General features: G+C 44.2%; 2 protein-coding genes across 2 annotated transcripts in view; both read left to right on the forward strand.

Annotated features, from left to right (window-relative positions):
* The window catches only part of LOC309702577 (protein NLRC3-like), a 137,481-nt gene extending 114,780 nt beyond the window's left edge, over positions 1–22,701 (forward strand). The window contains exons 2-10 of the mRNA XM_082527187.1: positions 562–693; positions 778–876; positions 1,031–1,129; positions 1,868–1,969; positions 7,673–7,914; positions 8,031–9,822; positions 11,329–11,502; positions 19,722–19,895; positions 22,261–22,701. Coding sequence (XP_082383313.1) covers positions 605–693; positions 778–876; positions 1,031–1,129; positions 1,868–1,969; positions 7,673–7,914; positions 8,031–9,822; positions 11,329–11,502; positions 19,722–19,895; positions 22,261–22,270 — 2,781 coding nt within the window. The 5' untranslated portion in view covers positions 562–604 and the 3' untranslated portion in view covers positions 22,271–22,701. The remainder of the gene's footprint in view (positions 1–561; positions 694–777; positions 877–1,030; positions 1,130–1,867; positions 1,970–7,672; positions 7,915–8,030; positions 9,823–11,328; positions 11,503–19,721; positions 19,896–22,260) is intronic.
* LOC309702569 (uncharacterized protein) overlaps positions 1–27,843 on the forward strand; it is a 1,256,944-nt gene that overhangs the window by 173,840 nt on the left and 1,055,261 nt on the right. Inside the window, 1 exon segment of the mRNA XM_082527162.1 lies at positions 13,246–13,422. Coding sequence (XP_082383288.1) covers positions 13,246–13,422 — 177 coding nt within the window.

Raw genomic sequence — 27,843 nt, forward strand, 5'->3', positions numbered from 1 at the left:
CAGTATTAAAAACTGCTTCACTGTCTACAAATATATGAACTGAATGTTTCTTTCAGGCTGTAAAAACCTTATTTATCCTCCATTACAGTCCTGCATTCAGAGCATTACTTCTGTTATATTAGTACATGTATTTTATTCTGATGAACACATGAAACTCTGAGCTGGATTGAATCCATTGAATCAGAGTCCAGGACTCAGACTAAACACACTGAATGTGTCCTGAGCTCGGCCGCTGTTCCACAGTAACTGCTGTCAGAGTCACTGTTACTGAGTTAGCTTAGCTAGCAGAGCAGCTAGCAGTTAGAGTATGAACTCTGTAAGCAGTCAGCTCGGTCCTGGACATGGTTACTGACATAAAGCTGCTCTCTGCAGCCATGTTTGACCTGCTGCTTTGTAGGACTACAGTAATGGAGGATTTGGAGGCTGAACTGGGCTCTGTGACACTTTTTGTAGTGAACTGATGAAAGCTGCGTCTCAGATGGATGTTAGTCCAACACATCAGACACGACCTCTGCAGCTCTCAGTTGATGTGCACATGAATGATTTGTGTTTCCTCTGCAGGTGAAGGTAGAAAGTGTGTGTGAGCTGATGTGAATTGAGCAGCATGGATCAGTGTGAGGACAGAGAGGAGGGAGTCCCTCCCTCTAAAAGCACTCTGTGTGGGGAACATGAGAGCCAGACCAAAGCTCAGAGGTGAGATGACCATCTCTAACTGTCCATGACTCTTCTCCATGTCACAGCTCAGCACTCACATCACTGCTCCATCATTATTCACAGGAACCAGCCTGGACCTCCACCCAGCTCTGTGTCCTCTAAGAGCAAACGGGTGAAGCATTTCTTTCGTAATTTAGGGCAAAAGAAGTCATCTGACGAAAAGTAAGTTCATGTCAGTATTAAAATGTTTGAAATTTTAATCAGCTTTTTACTATTTAACGATTTAAATAATATACTATTTACATAGTTTATACTTTTTATCTAATGTATTGGACACATTGGATGTGACACATGTTTCATGTTCACTTATTTTTAGCGTCAATCAGAAACCATCCAGCTCTGTGTCTTTACAGAGTGACCGGTCAAATCATCGAGGCATTGGTTTTAAATCCCAGCCTGTGTCTGCTGCAGAGAGGTGAGCTGTTAGTAACAAGAACTCTCTGATTTAAATGATTTTGATGTTTCCTGGTTTCTAAAATGCATCTCTGTAGCAGAGCAGTGTCTCCAAGGACACAGAGGCTCAGCTGTAACTGTCAGTTTATCTGGTTTAAGACACATTTGGACTCAATTGGCTGTTTTTAACTATGTATTTTAATCAGAGGTGTAAATTCAGACCTCACACATCTGGATCCTAAACTATGATACAAACAGCTGCTAGCAGTGGGTAGTTTGACTTTGATACGCTGCTCTAGAAAGCAAACAAAGGTTTGTGCAGCTCCTCTTCAGAAAAGTGTTCAGAGAGCAGCTGCTGTATTAGACAAAGGCTCGTCGTGTGAGCCCAGATGTGTGTAACAGCTGGATGAAGGAGAACCATCATAGTCGCGTCTCCATCCCGCCTTTATTAATGAACTTCCTGTTGCTTGCAGATGACAGGAACACAAAGTGTTTGTGCCACTTGATGCTGCAGGATTTGTTAACGTGTCCATGATGGTAACATCTCCTCGTCTAACTGCAAACACATGAGCGCTCCTAATGGCAGCTATCACAGCCACAGAGGCAGACTGTGTCTCACTGTTGCATTCAGGGACATTTGTTTTCCTGTAAAAAGCTGAACTCTAATGGGTCCAAAGGTCAACCTCCAGAGTTCAGTGGTGAACCTGTACCAACGAGGTCAGAGACCTGTGATGACTCCTTTACATGTTTGTGTCTGCAGAGGTCAGAGGTCACAGTTTGCAGGATCCAGCAGTCCGTCGGTGAGGAGTGACTGGTCCAAACATCAACCTCCAAACTTCAGTGCTGAACCTGGACCAACGAGGTCAGAGAACTATGATGACTCCTTTACATGTTTGTGTTTTCCTGGATAAATATGACCAAAGATTCATTAAAAAGATAAAAATATTAGACTGTCCTGTAGCGCTGTGTGGCAGGCAGAATTGGACCCAAACACAACAGGATGAAGTCAAAAAGGCAGCTTTTGTTAGGATGCCTGGGTCGTTGACCCAGGGTTTTTGAGTTTATTATATTATTTATACTTTCTAGTTTTTGGTTTCTTTGAGTTCTGTCTTATGGCTTATGTCTCTGTCTTCTTTAGTTGCTCTGTCTCCCCTATCACCTGCATCGCCTTGTCTAGTTCGCGTCTATGTGTATCTTAAGTTCCTATATCCCCGTGTTCAGTCAGTGTTTGTGTCTGCACTGTTCCCACGTCTCTGTTCCCTCTGTTACAGTGCGTGCGAGTCTGTGTCTTTGTTCAGTCTGTGTTATGTGTTTCCTGTTTTACTTTGAAGGTTTCTGTCTTATCTCGGTGTGTTCAGTTTACGCTTCTTTGGTCTCGTCAGTTCTGATTTGCCCCAGCTGTGTTTCCCTCCTGTTACTCATTCCCTGATTGCTCCCTCTGTGTATTTAAGCCCTGTGTTTCTCTGTGTCCGTGTCGCGATCTACCATTTTCCTAGCTGTGTGTTCTGTCATTCCTCCAGTTTAAGTTTGTTTTGAGTTTTCCCCAGTTATGTTATATTTTTGAGTACCTAATTAAAGCCTTTTTGAGTTCACGTCTGTCTCCGGAGTCTGCACCTTGGGTCCTATTCCTGCCTGCACACAGCCACACCTAACAGAAGATCGCGACCAGAACATGGACCCTGCAGACTCTTTTTCCTCTGAGTTCTACGGCGAGATGGAGCGGATGGTGAGCCTGCTCGACCGCATCGCCCTGTCCCCGGATTTAAGGACCATGGCAGTGGGGCTGAGTGGAGGCCATCATTCGGCAATATCCCCGGCTTAGCCAGTTTGCTAAGGACACTGAGTTGGGGAACACCATAACTGCCTGGAGAGAGCAGGTCAGGGCTGGTGAGCTTGCTCTCTCCCTCACTACATCTTCCCCACCGCTGCCGCAGGACAACGCACACTCTGCCTCATCGCCACTGCAGGCTTCCTCCCCTTCCTCACGCCAGCCGGGACCTTGTTCGCCTGTCCGTTCGCCTGCCTTTTTTCTGGCGGCTGTGTGGTCGGAGGATGAGGAGGAGGTCTCCGTTTCTCCACTGGTTCCTGTTTCCTCGTCTAAAAGGAAGTGACGCCACCGTCGCTCCTCTCCTCGGTAATCTGTTCAGCCACCTGTCTCCGCTGGAGGGTCCGAGGGGCCCGTTCAGCCTCACGCCTCGTCAGCTGGAGGGCCCGAGGGGCCCGTTCAGCCTCACGCCTCGTCAGCTGGAGGGCCCGAGGGGCCCGTTCAGCCTCACGCCTCGTCAGCTGGAGGGCCCGAGGGGCCCGTTCAGCCTCACGCCTCGTCAGCTGGAGGGCCCGAGGAGCCCGTTCAGCCTCACGCCTCGTCAGCTGGAGGGCCCGAGGAGCCCGTTCAGCCTCACGCCTCGTCAGCTGGAGGGCCCGAGGAGCCCTGGAGGGCCCGAGGAGCCCGTTCAGCCTCACGCCACGTCAGCTGGAGGGCCCGCTGGAGGAATCGCTTCAGCCGTCTCTTCCTGCTGGAGGATCCGAGGGGCCAGTTCAGCCTCCTGTTTCCGCTGGAGGATCCGAGGAACCGCTTCAGCCGTCTCTTCCCGCTGGAGGGTCCGAGGGGCCCGTTCAGCCACCTGTCTCCGCTGGAGGGTCCGAGGGGCCCGTTCAGCCACCTGTCTCCGCTGGAGGATCCGAGGGGCCCGTTCAGCCACCTGTCTCCGCTGGAGGATCCGAGGGGCCCGTTCAGCCTCTTGCCTCGTCAGCTGGGGGTCCTGGAGGACCCAGCCAGCACGTCCCAGTTTCTGCTGATGGTTCTGGCGAGGCCGTTCAGCCACCACCGGCTCCACCGCCTGGTCCGGCCTCCGAGTCTGCAGCTCCGCCTGGTCCGGCCCCGGCCTCTGCAGCTCCGCCTGGTCCAGTCTCCGAGTGTTCAGCTTTGTCTGCTCCTGAGGTCTCCAATCTGTCTGTTCCTGCACGTCCCGACCGGCCTGCACGGCCTGCACGTACTGTCCGGCCGATGACTGGACGTCGTTGCCGTCATGGACAGCTCTCTGTACTACGCCGCCGTCATGGACGGCCCCCTGAACTACGTCGCCACCAGTGCCTCCCGCCCGGCCGGCCTCCTGATCTGCTCGGTCGCCGTCGGTGCCTCCCGCCCGGCCGGCCTCCTGACCTGTTTTCTGGGCTCTTGGACCATCAGCCTCCGGGCCGCCCCCCTGACCTACCCGGGTTTGGACTGTTGTGCCGTCAGCCTCCGGGCCGGCCCCCTGAACTTTTTTGAGACTATTGCCTGGGCCTCTGTGCCTTTCATGAGCTCTTTTGTTTGTTTGCTTTTGGACTTTGCCCGGGCCTTGGTGCTGTTGTTTTGGACTTTGTTCCTGTTTTTTGTTCTGTTGCTTTCCGGGATCCAGTGCTTGTTTTGTTGTTTCTGGCTCCTTGTTTGGTTTGTTTTCAAGCCCTCCATCCTGTTTCCCCCGCCGCCCACCCTGGTTGCGTTGTTTTTGGTTTTGATGTTTTGGTTTGGGCTGTCTGGAAGCCAGCCCTTAAGGAGGGGGGGGGGGGGTACTGTTAGGATGCCAGTTTTTTGGTTTCTTTGAGTTCTGTCTTATGGCTTATGTCTCTGTCTTCTTTAGTTGCTCTGTCTCCCCTGTCACCTGCATCCCCTTGTCTAGTTCACGTCTATGTGTATCTTAAGTTCCTATATCCCCGTGTTCAGTCAGTGTTTGTGTCTGCCCTGTTCCCACGTCTCTGTTCCCTTTGTAGTGCCTGCATGTGAGTCTGTGTCTTTGTTCAGTCTGTGTTATGTGTTTCCTGTTTTACTTTGAAGGTTTCTGTCTTATCTCGGTGTGTTCAGTTTACGCTTCTTTGGTCTCGTCAGTTCTGATTTGCCCCAGCTGTGTTTGTTTTGAGTTTTTTCAGTTATGTTATATTTTTGAGTACCTAATTAAAGCCTTTTTGAGTTCACGTCTGTCTCCGGAGTCTACACCTTGGGTCCTATTCCTGCCTGCACACAGCCACACCTAACAGCTTTATTTCAGCTGTGAATATGCAAACAGCAGAAATAAGGAAACATAACTGTAGGTTTGCAGTGAATGAAGCCTCAGCTCGACGCTCCACTTTGTCCCTCTTTTCCTTCTCCAAACAGCCACATCAGGAGTCTTTGATGGAGTTTAAAAATATTTAATTACAAATGTCCAAAGATACCTGAATCAACAGTTATTAAAGCTAAAATAGTTCACAGGGTTTGGACTTTGTCAGGTGACGAGAGAACATCAAAGTGTTTTTTATCTTAAACAGTATTTTTATGACTTCAGTTGCTCTCACAGCCCTGTTTGTTATTTTACCAGAGCTCTTATGTTTCACTCAGTGCTCCGACCAAACACCTTGGAGGACACAGTGTGATTTAGATTTCATTGCTGTAAACACCAGTCACACAAGCTAACCCATGGAGGCAGCAGCAGGCTTTGTGTTTGGTAAAGTCTGTTGGTTTAAACTAAGAGTTTAGTTTGTTAGCACAAAGAGCTGTCAGCTAAAGCCCCGAATGCACTTTGAATACAGACGAACTGAGAAAAACACTTTAAATACAGCAAACAGTCAAACTGACAACATCTTGTTCTGCTGATCATCCACAGCAGTACATTTAGCATTCATGCTAGCAGCAGGCTATGGCTGTCCACTGAGCACCAACACAGGTAGGAGTGAGCAGTGATGAAGCAGGACTGTGGGCAAGTTTGAGCTACAATCCTATTGGCTTCTCAGTTTCTCCAAAGAAAAGGGGAAAAATTCTTGGTGTTGTGAAGATGTGAGTTGGTCTTGTTGTCGTGGGGCTGGAAGGATGCTGGCAGTGAGAGGCTTTTCATACAGTGTTCAGTAGCAGAATGAGAAGAAAGCCACTGCACATGAAACAAGGTGCTCGTAGAGTTTGTTTACTGTGTTTGTGCCACAATGTCAGATCAGTTGTAGATTCACATGCAGACTTGTCCAGTGAAACCAGTGCAAGTACTGCAGTACAGAGCAAAGACTAAGCAAGCCAGGTGAGCTCTCCAACTTTCTGAAAGTATCAGGATATTTGAGTGATAAGAAAAAGTGGATCATGCAACAATGTCCCTCAGCACACAAAACAGTCAAAGCAGACTAAATATAATGTTTTAGAAAGGCCGATCAAACACTTACAGGGACCTGAAGAGAGAGAAACCAACAAAATGTCATGGCTAACAAAGGAACTCAAGCACAGACTGAGTTCTGACAAACAAATCAGAATCAGACTCAGAAAGGGTTTTCTTGCCAAATGTTGGGCAGGTTTACAACATTAGGAAATTGCTGCGGTGCTTCAGTGCAAACATACTGTCATAAATTACGCTTAAATAGACATGAAAATAAAAATAAGAATAAGAATTAAAAGTGCTAAGTAGATAGGTATATACATGAGTGCAGGTGGTGATCAGTGCCAAACATGGAATGATGCATTGAACACAGCGTAGGGTCATGTGTTAGGGGTGGGAACAGTCATACGGTTATTGTTCATGTGTCCGACAGCAGAGGGGAAGAAACTGTTCTTATGGCGAGAGGTTCTGGTGCGAATGGACCGGAGCCTCCTGCCTGAGGGGAGCAGGTCAAACAGACTGTGTCCAGGGTGAGAAGGGTCAGCTGAGATCCGAGCTGCACGCCCCAGTGTCCTGGAGGTGACAGTTTATTTACCAAAGGGGTGAACCACAGTGCTCTATATATGTACAGTGAGTTGGGGAGGGGGTCCAGGGCTCCAGGGAAAAGAGGGAAGGGAGTCCACACTCACTCCTCTTCAGTCACTCTTGTCCTGCTCTCCACTCACACAGTCACACACGGGAGTCACAGGTAAGCGTCTGTAACCAGGTCCGGGGAAATATATACTCAAGTATACACAAAGTTAACCCAACTGGTGAATTTAGAGAGAAATTTCTTAGCAAGGAGCTGAGATCATGAACACAGGAGGGTCAATGTCCCAGCGACAAACTGCTCCATGCCGCAGCGTTAAATGGTTACCGGTAAGCCCAGGTGAATCAGCAACAGGTGGTGTAATCATCATAACTGTGTGGACCAAGAGCGAGAGGCCATTACAAGCTCCACCCAGGCAGGCAAAACGCTAGCAGGAGAGAGCAAAACATAAAACCTGAAAAGCCATCATGAGCCAGCCAGAGAGACACAGAGTTTTATACTAGAAGAGAAACCTGCTCATCTTCATCATGTTTGTTTAAATAGAGAAAATCAGAAGTCTCTGTGTGTCAGACCACGGCTCTACACGGACACTTCTAAGCTGCTTCAGAGTGAACTGACACAGATAAGCTGCACACAGCAGCTGTAAAACAGTGAAAGTCATAACTGTCTCTCTGATGGAAAGCTTTTATTGTGAAGTCAGGAAGTCTGCAGGAAGTGTTGAGTTTGTATTCATCACTCAGTGTTTAATGAGACAGGCAGACAGGAAGAGCAGCTCATTAGTGTTGATGACATCAAAGGAACTGTGAGGAACTGCAGTTTGGTCAAATCTGGATGTTTTTCACTGACAGTAAATGTTTTTAGTGATAAAGAAATGTGTTCACAGAGAGAGGAGGAGGAAGAGGAGTGGTGTTTGTGAGGAGGAGCAGCTGTCCTGCTGTGCTTTGTGTCAGGACGTCCTGAAGGATCCAGTCTCTACCAGCTGTGGACACTGGTTCTGCAGACAGTGCATCTCCTCATACTGGGACCAGTCTGCTTCATCAGGAGACTCCTCCTGTCCCCAGTGTAGAGAAAGATCCAGAAGCAGAGCTGGACTGCAGACAGCCAGTCAGAGCAGCTGTGTACAAAGTAAGACTGAACATCTGTCTGCTGATGGACTCATTTCTGAAAACTGGACTTCTTGTGTTGTTCAGACATTGAAGAGTTTTCTTTCTCTTTAGTCTCATTGTTTTTCTTTCTTTCAGCAGATGTTGGTCTGCAGGAGGTTTTAGATGAACATAAGATCAGTCTGAGGAGGAGATGTGAACGTGTGACTGAAGGAAGTGATGAAACAGGAAGTAGAACCCTCCTCAACACCATCTACACTGAGCTCTACATCACAGAGGGACAGAGTGAAGAGGTTCATACCCAACATGAGGTGAGGCAGCTGGAGACAGCTTCCAAGATGGACGCCCTCCATGACGCTCCAATCAGGTGCCAGGACATCTTTAAAGCCTTACCTGACCAACAGAGACCCATCAGAGTGGTTCTGACCAACGGCGTGGCTGGTGTTGGAAAAACCTTCTCAGTGCAGAAGTTCACTCTGGACTGGGCAGAGGGCTTGGAGAACCAACATGTCAGTGTGGTGGTTCTGCTTTCATTCAGGGAGCTGAACCTGATCAGAGATGAGCAGTACAGTCTTCTGGAGCTGCTCCATGTTTTCCATCCAACATTACAGAAGGTCACAGCAGAGAAGCTGGCTGTCTCTCAGCTTTTGTTCATCTTTGACGGCCTGGATGAAAGCAGACTTTCATTGGATTTCACCAACAGGAAGCTGCTGTCTGATGTCACACAGAAGTCATCAGTCAGCCAGCTGCTGACAAACCTCATCCAGGGGAATCTGCTTCCCTCGGCTCTCGTCTGGATAACTTCCCGACCCGCAGCAGCCAATCAGATCCCTCCTACATGTGTTGACAGGCTAACAGAAGTACGAGGCTTCACTGACGCCCAGAAGGAGGAGTACTTCAGGAGGAGATTCAGTGATGAAGAGCTGTCCAGCAGAATCATCTCCCACATGAAGACATCCAGGAGCCTCCACATCATGTGTAGAATCCCAGTCTTCTGCTGGATCACTGCTACAGTTCTGGAGCACATGTTGACTACAGAGCAGAGAGGAGAGCTGCCCAAGACCCTGACTGACATGTACTCACACTTCCTGCTGGTTCAGACAAAGAGGAAGAAGAACAAGTACCATGAGGGACGTGAGACGAGTCCACAGGAGCTGACGAAGGCTGACAGGGAAGTTCTTCTGAAGCTGGGGAGGCTGGCGTTTGAACATCTGGAGAAAGGAAACATCATGTTCTACCAAGAAGACCTGGAGCAGTGTGGTCTGGATGTGACAGAGGCCTCGGTGTACTCAGGAGTTTGTACAGAGATCTTCAAAAGAGAGTGTGTGATCTTCCAGAAACCAGTCTACTGCTTTGTTCATCTGAGCATTCAGGAGTTTCTGGCTGCAGTCTACATGTTCCACTGTCACACCAACAGGAAGACAGAGGTGCTGAAGAACTTCTTGGGACAAAAATACAACGAGTCCTCACTGGATGATTTCCTTAAACGAGCCATGGAGAAATCCCTCCAGAGTAAAAATGGCCACCTGGACCTGTTTGTTCGCTTCCTTCATGGCCTCTGTCTGGAGTCCAACCAGAGACTCTTAGTAGGTCTGCTGGGTCAGACAGAGATCAGTCCAGGAACCATCCAGAGAGTCATCAACAACCTGAAGGAGATGAACAGTGATGGAATCTCTCCTGACAGAAGCATCAACATCTTCCACTGTCTGATGGAGATGAACCACCTCTCATTATTTCAGGAGATCCAAGAGTTCCTGAAGTCAGAGAACAGATCAGAGAAGGAACTCTCTGACATCCAGTGCTCAGCTCTGGCCTTCATGCTGCAGATGTCAGAGGAGGTTCTGGATGAGTTGGACCTGCTGAAGTACAACACATCAGACTGGGGACGACAGAGACTGATTCCAGCTGTGAGGAACTGCAGAAAGGCTGGGTGAGTCCAGATGTGATCATTAACATCATTGATCAGTGTAGGTTAGTAGTTTAATGTTGAAAATAAAATCAGATTGTAACCACAAAGTGTTTGTGTCCGTACGCTGCAACCTTCCACACCATTCCTTTATTGTACAGACTCAGCAGCAGCTCCATGGATCCCAAATCCAAGAGTGGAGAACAGATTTGAAGTGTGTCACATGCAGTCACAGCTGTTTCCACCATGTTTCCACTGATATTAATCCTGTTCAATGACACGTTTCATTTCAGTGAATATGTTCTTTAGGACGTCCACTGACATGTTTAAGTGTCCTGCTGGAAATCACTCAAATCATCCATGAAATCCATGAAAAATCCTTTTAGTGTTTCTAACTTCACCCTCTGTCCTCTCTCTCTCTCCATCCTCCTCACTGCTTCTTTCACTGATAATCACACAAACATCGTATTCAGCTACAAAATAACACAATAACATCATCTGATGATCATTATTATAAGAGCAGGATCCATATTTGATATCAGAGTAACACACTGCTTGGTTATGTGCAGTCATCATCAGTGACTGTGGGTCAAACAGAAGCTCTCTGATTGGTTGCTGACCTTGGTCACCTGTCCACTCTCACCTGTTTGTGTTTGCTCTCTCTTTGCTGTCTCCATCCTCTCTCTCCTTTCTCTCCCTCTCTGTCTTTGTACGTCACTCAGGTCCAATGGAAACAGTGACATTTACAAACCAATCAAAGACAAACGGATCCATGTCAGGTTATAACAATATTCAAAGTGAATACAGGCTGCTGATGGACATAGACGGGGAACATCATTTTGACTTGCTGTCACCTGGATCTGGACTCATAAACACTGAAGCCCTGAACAGGAATATAAATCATTTTCTGCCAACTAGCGACACAGCAGCAGATAATGGCTCAGAAAGCTCAAATGAGCCAATCATTTCTGTGTTTAGTTCCCCTGAAATCAGATCTGATATCAGCAGCTCTGAGTTCATTCATCATTATTGTCCAGTGATGAGATTTCTGCTCCGTTTGGTAACAGTCAGCAGGTTTTTCCTTCGTGTGGACGTGAACAGTCGTACCTGACAGCAGGTAGCAAACAGAGATCATCTTTCCAGCTGGAACTCTTCACTGAGCTGAACTCATTCAAAATGTTCTGGAGTCAAAACAGGAAACAGTCCAAATGTGTGTCTTCACTCTGACTCTGGATCAGATCTCAGTGACAGACTGTGGACAATATGGAAGCCTAAATGTGACACCATCTTCCTCCTTCATCTGCAGATTAAAGCCAAACAAAGATTCTCATTAAAAGTCTGCAGGTCTGAGAGAGACTCAATCGTTGTGTCATGTCAAACACAGTAAGAGGAGCTGAAGCACAGATGTGAAGAGCAGATTCATCAGATTATGACCTCACTCTGTTTTGTCTTCATATACATTCAGTCTGTGTTTATAATGCAGATTTTCTGCTTTTATAATAACACATTTTATATTTTCTATCATCACAGACTGACTCAGTGTGGACTCTCAGAGTCTCACTGTGAAGTTGTGGCCTCAGCTCTGAAGTCCAACCCCTCCCATCTGACAGAGCTGGACATGAGTTGGAACAAGCTACAGGATTCAGATGTGAAGCTTCTGTGTGCTGGACTGGAGAGTCCAAACTGTCGACTGGAGACTCTGAGGTGAGTTCACTGACTGCGGCTGTTGTAGTTTTTCTATATTTCATGTCTTTGATTGATGTTTGAAACTTTCTTTAGTTCCTAAATGTTCAGGATGTGTCTGAAGACAAATGTGAAGAAGTTTGAGTGCTTTCAGAAATGTTGTCTTTCCAAACGCTGAACAACAGTTTTTCCTTTTGGCTCCAAACAGAAGTGACAGACTTGAGCAGGGTTCATTTAAAGGCTGACAGAAGTGGAGTGGTGACGGGGAGATGTTTGACAGGACAGTGTTTCAGCCTCCACAGGTTCATGTTGTGCTCCATCAGTCAGTGAAGATGAAGTCAGTGCTGATGAGGCTGTAGAGTGTGTGAGGGATGTGAATGAGGATGATGAAGATCTGATGATAGCAGATAAAAACAGGCTGCAGAGACTTTGAGCCATACAGGGCACACAGTGTGTGTACAGAACAGCTGAAATCATTATGGAGGCCTCACTGGGATATGGAAGCATCACAGTACAGCTTCAGTGAAGCATTAAAGTCTCTGATATGAGATGAGAAATGAAGCAGCCAGAGCTTTTTCATGAGTGGAAATCCACTGTGACTGTGAGCTGCTGCTACAGCCTCCAGATTAGCCAGCAGCTCATCCTGCTCAACATTTTCTCACCAACTTTAATGGAAGTGTGATGTTTTCAGCTGGAGTGATGGTCAGGGTGGCCTCCCTCTCCTCTTCTTCTCCTCTTCCTCTTTCATTTGTAAAGCCACTTCTGCTGCTTTCATTCATTTGGAAGTCCTGTAGCTGAGTTTGGGAGAGACTAACAGCCTCGGCAGCAGAGGGGAGAAAGGCTGTAACACCACCACTTTACTCTGTTCTACCTGTCACATCATTTTATCAGGAAACAAATATGCTCATGTTTTTACTATGTTTGTCTTGAAGATGTAAGAAGATCACATGGTGCTTTTTATTATTGTGTTGGTTTGTTTCCTGTCTCTTGGATGGAGCCCAGCTGTGCGTGGCCCCTGGGCCTGTGGTCAGAGTGTGTGCTGGATAATCCGGCCCAGGATGAGGCCAAACTGACATGGGATGAAATGTCTGTCACATAATTGAGCTTAGTGTAGTTTCATTTCTGCACAATTTAAAAACAACCAAAACTTTGTTCTGTCTTTTCTATGTTATACTGTAGACTTTCTTTGATACTGTGTCCAAAAGGAGCAGCTTTTACTTTGAAGGGGAGGCATCTCTGTTTCCTCTTCAGGTTGCATGATGGAAGCAAATGAGTGTGTGATGTTCTTTCAGTGTTGCACTTTGTAGACGCTCCCTGAGCACTGGTCTCACAGCCAGCTGCACATAGAGACCAGTGTTGTTAGTCCAGGTCAGAAGATGACTTGTTGGAATGAAAATGAGCTTGTAGATTGTCTGCTTTAATAATGTGACTGGAAAAAGGTGTTGGACGTCAAATATGTCCATTTCTTTCACACTTCACCTTTAAAAGTGAAGCCTTGTGGTTCCTGGAAGGAAGAACACGACTTTTTCAAGTCTTTGTCCTCTTTTTATGAGAAATGTACGACTTTAATGTGAAACGTTCAGAGTTTTTTCTCTTGTTGTGTTTGTTTGAAGCTGCTTCCTGTTGGCTTCAGCTGTTTGGAGTTTCCATTTTCTAAACTTCTACATTCTGAACCTTCTTCAGCTCTGAACAGATGATGAAACACTGAATGATTTCAAGCTCACACTTTGTCTAATAAACTTACATCTTTCATTCTTTATACAGACTGAGGGACTGTGGTTTGTCAAAGATCAGCTGTGATTATCTGGCAGCAGCACTGAAGTCCAACCCCTCCCATCTGAGACAGCTGGACCTGAGCTACAACAACAAGCTGCAGGATTCAGGAGTGAAGCATCTGTGTGGTTTCCTGGAGAGTCCAGGATGTGGACTTGAAACTCTGAGGTCAGTCAGCATGTTTTAGTTGTGCTGAGATGAATATGATGTGAAAGTTGTGCTGACACTAAACTGCAGACATCAGGCTGATATTATACTGATCCACACTGAGGATCTTCATGGTAAAGTCTGTTTTCTTCTTCTCTGGTTTAGTCCATTGACTGCAGCAGAACAATGTTCACATTTCAAACCTTCAAAGAAGAAGAAAAATCCTCCACTGGATAATTCACTGTGAAACTCTCAAACTCTTTATTCCACCTTAAAGTCTGTCTGACACTGAAATCCAAAGCAAAATGTGCGTTTGCTTTACAGACAGCAGTCCAACACAAACATACACACATCATCCAAAACACAGTCCAACATCCAAATCTCCTCCACTGCCAGCATGAATGATGGGAAAGAGAAGGAGGAACACTCTGACATTCAGGGTTAGAATGAGTTTCATGAAGCAGACTGTGGAGATCAAAGCTGCATTAGAAAGCTTACATGAATGAATGAGTGGACAGAAGTGGACAGAGATCATCTGAAGCAGTTCAAAGGCTTTAAATCAGCACATTTCTCTTTATTCTTTATCAACTCTGTTAGTTTCTCTCAGTTTTCTGTGGAATGAAGCTAACAGCAGGCTAATAAGATGCTGACCAATAGGTTTCTATTAAAGGTTGTAATTTGTATATGAAAAAGTGCTTTGGCTCAGCAGGGATCAGCTTACAGGTAGAATACAGCTGCTGGATGGGATTAGCATGTCATAGCTATCTACCAAACTGCTAACTGGGGGATTTCAGGCCATCTATGGATCATTTTTGCTAACTGTTTATTCAGCTTAGGCTCACAGGGCTGGAGCCTGTGCCCTAGCTGTCATAGGGCAAGAAGCGTGGTCCACCTGCACAGGTGAGCAGTCCATCACAGGGCCAACAGAGAGAGACAGAGAAGCACTCTCTCACATCCACACCTACAGCCAATTTAGAAGCACCAATGAACCTAAGCAGCATTTCATTGGACTGTGGGAGAACATCCAACCTCCACAGAAAGGCCAACAAGCTTCAACCTACAACCTTCTTGCTTTAAGGCACTAGTGCAAACCACTTTTCCCCATTTCAGCCCAAATCCTGCATCTTCCTGTTTCTGACTCCAGGGTTCCGTTCTTCGTACCTCGCTAAGTAAGTTAGCTGGATTTGATTGTTGACGATTTCGCGTGATCTTGGATCGTTCGGTTCTCCAAAGCTCATCCGGGACTTGCTGTCATAGCAACAGATCTGTAAGCGTAAACATACTTGGGAGCAGGCTTACTTTATGTAAACAGGACTATATCGCCGCCACTCAGGTATGTCCACTTCATTTATACGAAAGCAACAGCGATATTTTTCCACTGTTTTTCCATAAATAAATATTATCAATGTAACTAAAGTTAATGCAGTATTTGATTCTTTAGGTCATTTCCTAAAAAAAGGGAAATGTACTATTAATCATTCTATTTCATGTATTTGATTATTTCAGATGTAATTCATATTTTAGAGTAGTAGCCTAATTGTAAATTACTTCATGTAATCAAGATGAGAGACCACGGCTATAAAAGTGAAGGTGGATTTGTGAAGTCTGTCGCAGCTATGTCCTGTCCGTATACGCGAGCAACCCATTGCGGAAGGTGCAAGATTGATAAGGAGAGTTTTCAGAATTCAGCGTATATTGCGGTATAGACAGGATCCTTTAGCTCAGCGCGACAGTGTGCTCATAGAGAGATATCGATTTTCCCGTGAGGGTATTATTTACTTAACCAACTTGTTGACGAGGGTGCAGGACCACCACCTGTCTTTTTTTGCTCTGCCCTTTTCTTGGTTGCTGTTATAAACAAACAAACAGATTATTTCAGGGTCTCTTTCCAAGAGACGAAAAGCAATATAAGTGATAAATATTACCATTCTGTAGAATATTCTCATATTTCACTTTTACTTGTTCCCATGTTCTAGTGGGTCCTGTTGTGGCTCTAATGTGAAAGAGGATATAATGTAATATACTATAATATAATATAGTGTTATATAATAAATTTACCCTACCGCCTACTGGTGTTGGCCAGAGGGGCCGATGGCGCGATATGGCAGCCTCGCTTCTGTCAGTCTGCCCCAGGGCAGCTGTGGCTACAGCTGTAGCTGCTTCCACCAGTGTGTGAGAGTGAATGAATAGTAGTATTGTATTTTTTTTTTTTGCCTGTCCCGTTTGGCTCTTTTGCCATCAGAATTATTGTCTAAAAGAAAGATGCCCAACGGATTTACTTTACCAAATTGACCATCCCAGCCTTGCCATAATGGTCCATTTGATTCACCTTTTATTGTTTATTTTATTTTCACTTGCTGAATACGGGACAGACTTGACTGGGGGAAAGAAGGGGAGAAAGAAAGAGGGAAAGAGAAACAGCTGAGAAGAGGGACGGGAAATAGTGGCATTGTAAAGCGCTTTGGGTGCCTTGAAAAGCGCTATATAAATCCAATCCATTATTATTATTATTATTAAATTACTTACGAGTTTAATTTGTCAGCAACTTTCTGCCAGCCCTCTCTCCTTGCTTTTGCAGCCTTTGCAGTGTTCCCTTGCGTTTTAATTAAACTCTGAAACTCCTGAAATCCCTCAATCAAGAGTTCTTGCTCTGCTGCCGAAAAATACTGAGCGCGCTCCTTCGACATTTTCGCCGACCAATTAGACCAGCATCATCATCACTGAGTGCCATAGGACACTTAACCTTTGTTTCCATATGCTGGGAACTTCCTGTTGTTCCAAGGAGGACTGGAAAATGTGTGAAAATCTCCCAGTCAGTTCCTCACAGCACACTTCAATCATTTCCCTCCCACAGCATCAGGACCAGGGCTTTTTCTCTCTTTGCTCCCACTAAGAGATTTCCACACAAACACCTCATCAGTGGGACTCTCAGAGCTACCAGCCCTTTGCTACAATCACAAAGCTCTTCATTGAAATCAATGATATCAAAGCTGGAATCAAATGAGTCCAAGTCTTCTGCTGATTCAGCATCACATTCATCTTTGCTCCTTGTTCTGCATCCCCACCATGGACTTCATTCTTTTCCAAGCCAGCCTTGAGTGTCCTTTATTCAGCTCATCCTCTGCTTTACTTTTACACCTGATTTTAGCTGCTTTATCTCTCTTTCAACAAGTTTCTGTGCCTCAATCTTTTTCTTCTCTCCCTCATAACAAGACAGCTTCTTCTGCCTGAGAACATGTTGGAGTGATTTACTAATCCAGGGCTGCTTATTGGGGAAAATACTTCCTGTTTCCAAAGTAATCCCCATTTTTCCCAGAAAGAAATCTCAGTAGAAATCGATGATCTAAGTGAGAACATGAGCCTTTAAAACATCCCAGTGGGTGCAGTCAAAGCAGTCCCTCAGTCCCAGTATAGAGTCTTTGCTCCAGACTGGAACAACTGTGTGCCCAGTTTGAGCTCTCTTCAGTCCTGTGACCTGACAGACCCAGAGGGGCCATCACATCATATTTAGAAGCTCCCCTAATGGAGCCACAACACATGTCCAATACTTAGTCTGTCTTGTTGGACCAACTGGAAGAAATGATTCAAGGACTTAGTCACAGAACAGAGATTCAAATCTCCAAAATCCAACTGGCTGCATCAGGACATATAGTCTGAAACTCTGCACAGTTTCCTGTTTGAAGCTGCTTCTGTAACCAGTATGTAACAAAATATATAAACAATGGGCAAATCAGAAGATTTCAGGAACGACAGGAGCCCCTAGGGTGGGTAACCACAATGGAACCACAACTGCAAATGATGAAGCAACGGTTCAACTATATTTGAAATTTGTGCACTGTATTGCATTTACAATAACAACCAAAATTGTGTGTGCGCGCACAGATACCCAAAATAAAAAGAAAAGAATGTTAGACCCGGGTCTTTTAAAGTGTCAATAGGATCCAGATCAGGCCTGTTTGGTGATCTGGTGAGTTATTGGTGTGAGTTCAGTCCACGATCGATGTATGGTTTGCACTGTTTTGTCCTACCACAGTTCAGGCAACCAGACTTCCAGATTCAATTCCAAATGGGCTGTGGCTCGCCATCCATTGCAATGGAAAATTATTCCTCTTCTGCGGATTTCCACAAAGTCTGTAATCCAATGTTCTCCGAGGAATCTCGGCTCCTTTCTCCAACTCAAAAAAACCTGACCTAAGAGTGAGGTCAGAATTACTTCAAATGAACATGGTTCACACTTAACTAACACTTCTGTTTAAAGTATAAATCATGAACAAAATGCGTTTCAATTTCTAATGTTGTACAACTAATCAAATTCTAAACGTTTTCATTACATGGCAATGTAGCTATCACCAATCATTAAAGCAATTCACACTGCTCATTAAAAGCAGCAACCTTAATATACTCTGCTCAATGTCAAGTAACAACAGTGATGAATAAAAGTAACACAATAAAACATTTCAATACATCAGATAGACATACTGTTTTTTCCTTAACCTAACAACAGCTAATAAGTTCTCAACTAACGCTTAACAACGGGAGTGAGCGTTTAGCACACTCGCTAGCTACTAGCACACTTGCTAGCTACTTGCATAGTACCGTCACCATTAGCGTTTGTTTTTTTTTTTGAAACAAACAACATTAACATTTCAGGATGCCGATCAGTGGCTTTAACAGTTTCGTTACTCACCAGTGCAAAGCACTTCGTATTCATAAAACTAGCTTCGGCTATCCAAATCTGGCGGCTAATCAGGCAGACACCAACAGCTTCGCTGTTTCAACAGCTACCACGTTTTCCCCACAGGTACAGCTATGGCGCGTGTGTCTAAGCAGCCTTAGCCAGAGCGTTCTCACTCCCGAGGCGTAACATGGCAACGTTTTGTCACGTCCCGCGGCGTTCCTGAGGAACACGAAAGGAGACCTTCGGCGTTCTTATGGTACGCGGCGGGTTATGGCTGGAATCCAGTGCAATGACGCTCCCGCGGGAGTAGACGTTCCAGCCCTGTATTCCAGCCCTAAACCTAACCTTATCCCTAGCCCTGACCATAACCTTATTCCTGACCTTAACCAGGACTTTAATGATGTTAAATAGCGTGTTTCTAAGCGATTTGAAGAAAAAGAGCGAACATGTGTAGGTTCAGTCCAGACGGTTCTCATATTTCCTCTTTTTCCGAGGTCGTCATTTAGGAACGTGGTGGGTAGCCGAAAACGTAATATGGTGACGATTTGTCACCTAGTGTAAAATGTTACGCTTTGGGAGTGAGAACGGGTTGCCTTAGCAGCGCAACCAAACATGAAAACACAAGGCGGGACAAACAATCCCATTGGTTGGACTGCATTTGCATCCAGGTCAAAAAAATAACCTTTGAGAAACAAAAATAAATAAATAACACAAATAAAGCAATTCCATACAAAATAATTTGGATTTTTTCTTTAGAGTCTCTCTCCAATCATGAGTGTTTTTAACTGAACAGAATAAAAACCTTTAATAATAATTACAATAAACAGTCTCTAATTCCATCTGTTTGCCACTGGGCTACACTTCCTGTTGGCTTCAGCTGTTTGGAGTTTCCATTTTCTAAACTTCTACATTCTGAACCTTCTTCAGCTCTGAACAGATGATGAAACACTGAACGATTTCAAGTGTTGAAATCTCCCAATTCTTTGAATCTTTGGGCTGAAGGAGGGACAATACTCGGTGTATCAATGCTCAATCAACAATCATTTATTTCCATACAATTCAACAGTCAGAGCATTACAACGTCCGGACGGGAGAGATGCTACCAGAGGGTCAGGCACATGTCTCAAAATGGTGACGGGTTGCTCAGCTTTTTATAGTCTCTAGTGGCCCCCAGCTAGTCGTAAAAGCCAAAACATCACATTTTTTTCTCTGTTACAGCGCCTAAGTTATGACCTCGGCAGTTGTTTCTCTGCTTTCTGTAAGGTGGGGGTGTGGAACGTAGTCTATCTATCTCCCCTGTCTTTAGACACAGAGTCTCCTGCTTACAACCTTCTCTTCATGATTCAACAATTAAGCATGTCAAGAAAACAGTGTAACACATTCCCAGCAGATTAAGGATACAGAGTGATGCACATTTATCTAATGAACTAATATGTGAATATGTTCTTTTAACTCAAAAGTATAACGAGAACTAAACTACATACAGCTCACACACTCTATATTAAAGGGTATAATATGATCTACAGCAGTATTCTAATTCAACTACTTTGATTACATATATAAGGTAACATATAATAACAGAATAATATCACACAAGCTCACACTTTGTCTAATAAACTTACATCTTTCATTCTTTATACAGATTGAGTGTCTGTGGTTTGTCAGAGATCAGCTGTGATTCTCTGGCAGCAGCACTGAAGTCCAACCCCTCCCATCTGAGACAGCTGGACCTGAGAGGAAACAACCTGAAGGATCCAGATGTGAAGCAGCTGTCTGATCTTCAGCAGAGTCCAGACTGCAGACTGGAGACTCTGCTGTAAGTAGAGTGGTGGAGTGAGTGGGTGGTGCTGTCAGCAGTATTGTACTAAACACAGTCAGTATGAAACAAAGATCCAGTGTTTCCTGTAAAGCTGCAGCTTCTCAGTGAAGCTGTGAGAGGAGAATGGTGACAGGCTTCAGGATTGGACACAAACACTTCCTGTTTCTGACCTTTTATGGTCACCATAGTAACAGCTGACACGCTCTGATAAAACGCTGTCAACAGCCAATCAGCCCTCTGAACAAAGCAGCACGCAGACCAATGACTGCATTCATTTCCAAGTTTAAATGGTAAATGGTAAATGGCCTGTATTTATATAGCGCTTTACTAGTCCCTAAGGACCCCAAAGCGCTTTACATATCCAGTCATCCACCCATTCACACACTGGTGATGGCAAGCTACATTGTAGCCACAGCCGCCCTGGGGCGCACTGACAGAGGCGAGGCTGCCGGACACTGGCGCCACCGGGCCCTCTGACCACCACCAGTAGGCAACGGGTGAAGTGTCTTGCCCAAGGACACAACGACCGAGACTGTCCGAGCCGGGGCTCGAACCGGCAACCTTCCGATTACAAGGCGAACTCCCAACTCTTGAGCCACGATCGCCCCTTAAAGCAGTGAAGAACACAGTCTGTAGGTGAGGAAGAATTTAGTGAGAGCAGATGTTTGGATGGAATTCCTCCACTTAACAGCTGGAACCGTCCATCTAGATTGTTGGGCTTGTTGTTGGGGTTCCTACTAGAGATGGACCGATCCGATATTACGTATCGGTATCTGTCCGATACTGACGTAAATTACTGGATCGGATATCGGTGAGAAATAAAAAATGTAATCCGATCCATTAAATATCAATAAAGCACCTCACAAAACTTGCTACATGGCGTAACTCGGCTCATAACCGTAGCACGTCGCAGCAGTATGCATCACGTGATAGAGCGGTTGTGTGTATTTGTAGCCTCACCAGCATTTCATCTCTACATGTGAAATGCTGCTACACGGCGTAACTCGGCTCATCTCCGAGGAAGTCATCCAATAGAGAATTAAAGCAAGTGTGTAAGTTCATCTCTGAATGTCTGTAAAGCATTCCCACGTTAAGCTTAACAACCAATTAATGGAGCGACTGCCTCTCGCTCTCCTGCTGCTACTTCAATCGTGAAACTGCTTAATGATCAGCTGATCGGTTTTTCTGTCGCGAGTCCGTCTCTCTTGTTTGTTTTTGGTCCACTTTTCACCAGAAAGAGGAAACCAGCGGCTGAACAACAGCAGAACGTTTAAGCTTGATAAGCTGTTGTTAGAATTTATTTAATATTACTTTCTACACCAGGATCTTTTTCTACAGCTGACAGCTGGTAACTGTGCAGGGGCGGATCTAGCAAAGTTTAGCCAGGGGGGCCGATAGGGCATGAACAAGGAAAAGGGGGCACAAAGACAGACTTTTCTTTCTTATTCTCATTTAAAATGTCTGGCTTTTAATAAATAATTATCTGACTCTTATACCCAAAGTTTTAATCTGATGTAAAATATATAGAAGTCCATTACTGTATATAGTAACTGTTAAGTCTAATATACCCTAGTAAGCTATAGTACTTTTTCCTTTGGGAAGGTACCATCTGTGAGTTCTGTAATTCTGTTGAAGAAAGATGTTGAATCTATTTAATTATTCTTGAAAAATAATTTATTTCTGTGCATTTTTTCCCCTGCATCAAATTAAATTTGATTACATCGATTAAGCATCATGAGATGGAGGGTGGTTCCCTATTTTTTTTTTTTTGCTGGGAGTTTGCAACCCTATTAGTCAGGTTGCTTAATATTTCTGCTAAGTACTCTTTAAAATACCAGAATAGGGAGGATGTTGCAGGTTTAAGTTTATTAGATTGATCAGTGTTGCTGAACTATGAAATATTTTGGGCGCAGTGTATTTTTTTACAACAGAATAGCTTTAGTGTTTGTTTGTTTTTTAAACTTGCGTATGAACTTATACAAAATGCAGCAAGATATTAAAAAAACGTTTTATTGATTAAAAAATATCGGATTCATATCGGTATCGGCAGATATCCAAATTTATGATATCGGTATCGGTATCGTACCATCTCTAGTTCCTACAGAGCTCAGAGTGGACACACCAAGGTTCTTCTAATGAATGAAAGTCCAAACTCAAACTAGGAGGGAAAAACATTTTCATCAACTTCAATAAAAATCCAAAGATTAGAAAAAGTGAAGCAACAATGAGTCCTAGTACAGTCCCAGCACTGAAGTCCCTGCTGCTCTTTATACTGGATGTGCTGCATCACTGACTGACAGCTGATGAAGAGTCTCTGGAAACACTCATTTATCTCCTCTGCTCTTCCTTCTTCTCTCTGCAGGTGGGGCTGATGATGGTAAACAGGACGGTGTGTGTGCTGAGAGAGGAGGAGCTGTGTCCTGATGATCCAGAGAGGTTGAAGCAGCAGCAGCTTGTGTGTAGAGACGCTCTGACTGGGCCATGTTACTGGGAGGTGGAGAGGAGAGCTTCATCCAACAGTGACTGACAGAGGAATGAGAAGAAGTGCAGATGACTGTCAGTGCTGCAGAGTGAACTTCTCTGAGAACAGCTCCACTGTCAGACACAATGTAGAGTCCAGCATCATCCCTGTGTGTCCCTCTGGATCTGACAGAGGATCATCAGTGTATCTGGACTGCTTTGCTGCTGCTCTGTCCTTTTACAGTCTCTGCACAGTCTCTGTCTGACTCTGGCTTCAGACCCTCCTGGATCAAACTCACCTGGAAAGACTTTCAAACATCACTCAATAGATTTGAATACAGAATATATTTGATATATACTGTAGACGTACTGTAGAGTTGCAGTTTGTCACTTGTAAATACAGTCTGTGAGCAGCTGTGCGCTGAAAGATCTTTCTAGAAACACGAAATGTTTTCACTCTTCTGTTGCTTTTTCATATATTTCCACAACATTAATATTGATCCCACCTGTCTCACCTGTTTCATGCTTTCATAAATAATAACAGGTCACGTGTGATCTGAGCGCTGCTGTGGTTGCTGTGCTGCACGTCTTCATTTAGATAACAGAGACATCTAGTGGTTCAGAGGGAGAACTGCAGGAGGTGGAGCTGTGTTTTAGCATGGAAAACTTTTTATCTTTTAGGCGCAGATACAAATATGACAAGTATCAGTGTGAGATACAAAAGGTCACATCAGTCAGCAGAGGGAACAGTGATCACACAGCAATGTAAGAATAGAAACATAACAGTGAATCTGGACATGTATACAGAGGGAAGCAAACAAACAGGATGTAACACTACATTAAAGCCACAAATGGGAAGAAAACAAAGCCAAAGGAAAATATATTTGATCTCAGGAATCCAAATCAGATGCTTTAGAGCAGGGGTCGGCAACCCTGGGCACGCGTGTCACAGCTGCCACGTGAAGGGTTAACTGATGGCACGACCATAGCTGGACTGGCCATCGGGCATACTGATGGTGATTTTTTGTTTTTATGGGCCGATGATGTTTTTTTATTTTTTTGTTCTGGTATAAACAATGAAAGGTGGTGGATTGGCCGGATGCTGGTTGATGTGTAGAAATAAGTCAGTTGTTTGGTGGTGGCTATGGTGGAGCTTCCACAGAGGCAGCAGGTGGATGAGGGAAAGGGGAGGCAGGAGGAGCAGAGACCCGAGGCGGCCGCCGGTCCGAGTGTCAGGTGAACTGAACTTCAGGTAAGAAGTTATGACCTGCAGTCTATCTGGGTCAGATATAAACCAAGTTTAGGTGGAGTTTGTTTTCATTGTGCTGACTTTTTACAGTCAGTTGCAATAACTCGTACTGCTACTAGCTAGCATGACGGAGTTTCTATATAGCTGGGTGGTGCTATGATGTTACTGATAGTGAACTTTACAGTGGCTTACAAAAGTATTCGGCCCCTTGAACTTTCCCACATTTTGTCACATTACAGCCACAAACATGAATCAATTTTATTGGAATTCCACGTGAAAGACCAACACAAAGTGGTGAACACGTGAGAAGTGCTGATTTTCTAACACTGGAAAATAACTCAAAATGTTAGAAATATTCCAGTGTTAGAAAATCAACACTGCTCAGTGTTAGCCATTGTTAATCTTCAAAACTGACTAGGTTACTTTTAAACATATAACACTGTCAAAAGTGTTAATTTAACACTCAACAGTGTTGTATTTAACACTCAGAGGTGTGGACCCATATAGACACTCTCTAGTGTTAATTTAACACTGGAGATTTTGCTGTGTAGTTATACAAGTATAACACACAGTGAAATGTAGCCTGACACGCTCCTCGACATGTGCAAAAATGGGGGGGGGGGGGGGGGGGGTAGAGGAAGAATACATATACATATAGTATATACATTGGGTGAATGTGCAGTAGTAGCAGCAAGCAGGTGAATTCTGTACATTAATATGAATAGACATCTGACTATTTTAGAGGATTGACAATATAAACATATTTAAAATTAAAGGTATTTGGAATGTACATTGTGCCTTCGTTTAGAGTGTCTGGAAGAGTCCTGTCTCAGTCAATTATGGATGATGTGAGAGGGCGGGTGTGTGTGTTTAGGGCCTGGATGGCTTGGGGATAGAAGCTCCTCTTGAGTCTCTCTGTCCTTGCCCGGATGATGCAGAACCTTCTACCAGATTGCAGAAGTTGGAACAGTTTGTTGCCAGGATGGGACGGGTCCTTCAGTATCTGCGCTTATTTTGGCCAAAACGCCAGAATCTCAGGTTAAACCTCCCAAAATTTCAACAACCACCAAACAGCTAAAACAGTAAATGAGAGCAGGAACACGGATTCTGCACAAAGACGTAAACACAAAGCGCGGAGCCGCCGACGCATCAGAATCAGTGAGATGTGACTTTCTCACCTGACGGCACGGACACGAGCTGAAAGCCGACAGCTCGCTGATTCTGATGTTTCGGCGGCTCCGTGCTTTGTGTTTACGCCCTTTTTGAGCTGATTCTGAAGCTGCAGGTTTGATCTCTCTCCAAACAACATTGAGTAAACCAGCAGCAAAAGAAGCTCCAAACTACGCTTCACATAAACATCGTCATGAATTCCCTCTGATTGTTTTGCTGCCACCAGGATAAAATCACACTTCATGCACAGTTCTCTCTCTCTCTCTCTCTCTCTCTCTCTCTGTACTTCAAGAACAGTTTCCCGTCTAAAAATCTGTTTTCTGCATTATTCGCTTGCTTGTTATGCACAAGTCTACCGTTCTTACAGCCTGTCGGCCGCTGTTTTTTCTTTCTTTTACTTACTTATGAAAACAAAGCCTCGTTTCTGCCGTTCAATACTGAACAAATTTAAACTTTTTAAAATGATGCAAAATTGCAAAACGCTCAGCTGTGTCTGTAATCAAACCTCTGTAACTTTGCTCTGCTTCACGTCAGCAGCATCAGGTAATGTTCATATGTTCATTAATGGTTTTCTTTTGTTTTTGATGTACTGCAGAATATTTGTATAAAATCCCAGGCCAGGAAAACCTTCATGTTTTTCTGTTTGATCCTCAGCTACTTTGACACAAAGGCATCTGCTGTGACACTCACACCTTTGATAAAGTCTCGCAAGTGTCAGATTACTTTTTATAGATATAAAAATATAGAAATGTACTGATGCATGTAGTAACTGTTAGCTTTAACTGTACAAGGCTTGTTAGACATAATGAAACACATCGTGCAGATTTCTGGATGTTAGACTATAATTTTTATTATGATTATTAATCTTGAGTCTAAAAAGTCAGTCGAGTATATCCAGGATATCTTTCTGTTAACTGGATTCACTGACCCTAACACTGGGACCAGGATAAGCGGTCGCATGAAGCTGGTTACCAGCTGGCAATCTTATTATTTAATTAATTGAATTAAGTTATTTATTTTTTCTAATTTTTCCTCTACATTTCCCCTGAAATGAAGGGATTGTGTTAAACATGCTTTAGTTCCTCACATTTTTCTGCATCTCTTTGTTCAACCCCCTGAATTAAAGCTGAAAGTCTGCACTTCAAACACATCTGAGTTGTTTCATTTCAAATTGATTTTAGTGTATGTACAGAACCAAAATCAGAAACTAAGTTCTCTCTGTCCAGATATTTATGGACCTAACTGTATAATCTATACAGCACGTAAAAAATGCTGTAAATAAAGAAGTCTGTGAAAATGTGGCGCTTCCAGGTCAATTTAAACTGAAGTGATATAATCTTCTCCCCACAGTTTGAGTTTGTATTGTCTCAGCTGCAGACAGACTATGATATTAATATTATTAGTTATTAATATTATTAGTTATAAAGGACACCTTCCTGCCTTTAGTCTTATTCATGATGATTATTAGTCGTCTTCTAATGTCCACAAGTCTGTATGATGTGTTTCATAGTTTCTAACAAGCCTTTTAAACTTAAGTTACTGCATTGCTGAAACACCAACATCTGCTTATTGAACAAAACAAAAACAACCAAAAGACCACACATCTGATTTTATTTTTATTTTAATAGACTTCCAAAGATTATACCAGATAACTGGCCTCAGAATATAATTGAATAAACATGTTTAAAAACGATAACCTAATCCTGTCTTGACAGGCTGAGCTCTTCAGTATCCACCAACAGCATCGTCATGCTGAGTCAGACGTTTCTGCTCCTGCTGGAAATACTCTTCCTCTTTCCACATTGTACCAAATGTTTTTAAATGTTAGTTTCAATTTAAAATTAAAGATTAAAAAAGTGTAACACATGATGCAAATGTAAACAAAAGCCCCTCTGCAGTATCAAGTCTGCATGGCACAGTGACACACTTTAGGTGATCTCCATCCTTGGGAAAAGTGCTGTCAGCTATTTCCCAGTCCCCTGGCGTCTGTGCTGTTCACAGAATCACAATTCCATCGCTGAACTTCTGCACCGTCGATTAGAGCTTGGCACGCTCCCTTCATCCTTCTGCTTCTGTTCCAACGCCGCTGAAGAATTAGGGCAGAGCACATCGTACACCCTAGTTGTCTTCCTCAACGTCAACGTTGAATCTCTTTCACTCCTTCTGGTTGTTTGCTGTTCAAAGTCTCCTCTCGACGATCTTCTGGAAGCTCAGTAGCACAGCTCACTGTGGGATGTCTGCTGTGCTGAAGGTGATCTCTGCTCCTCTATGATCCTCCTGAAGCCTCTCTCCAGGCCTCAGCTTCCATCTTGTGGATGATCTCCTTCAGTCACTCCTTCTCAGGGCACGTCACAACATCTGCAAGTTAAAATATTGACACTCCTCTTTTGCCACACGGCTCTCGCCATGTGTCAACTCCACACAATGAGGCATGCACAAGAATGTTGCACATTCTCTCTGAAAAATTCTCCAGGGTTTCTCTTGGAGCAGCTCCACTCCAAACCTGTAACCCTGTGTCAAAGAAACATTAGTCAGTGGTTAAATGTTAAGATTGTTCAACTCCCAGCTCCACCCGGAGCCTGTATCCTTGCCTGTAGACAAAACCCCGTAAGTTAAAACAAACTTCACATTTGCAAACAACTGTAGCTCATAAGAGTAATAAAGTATTCAGCATCACAGAGACAAGTATCATTGCAGGTTTATTCTAAATCATTAAACTCCTGCTTTTTTGCCATAATTTGCTCCAAATCATCGATCATCTCAACTTCATCCCACATTGTAATCAGTGACTTTCCTGAAGTTCGTCACTCACTTGTTTCATCACTATGAGCTCAATAGTGGTCAGATAATGAGCCCATTTTAACTATTCTATAACCCTGCACATCTGCTCAGTTGTCACTTGTCTGTCTGTGCTGAATCCTTTACAAGCACATTAGAGAAACATTAGCAGTAGCATCCTAGGTCAGGCCTGGGTCACCAGACTCCAGAGGTGCTGTAAAAGGTCATAAAGTTAAAACTCTGGTGTAAAAGAAGTAACACTGGCTTCAACACAGTATGTCTCTCACA

The sequence above is a fragment of the Aulonocara stuartgranti genome (assembly GCF_965226115.1).
Source record: "Aulonocara stuartgranti genome assembly, chromosome: 3".
NCBI lineage: Eukaryota > Metazoa > Chordata > Actinopteri > Cichliformes > Cichlidae > Aulonocara > Aulonocara stuartgranti.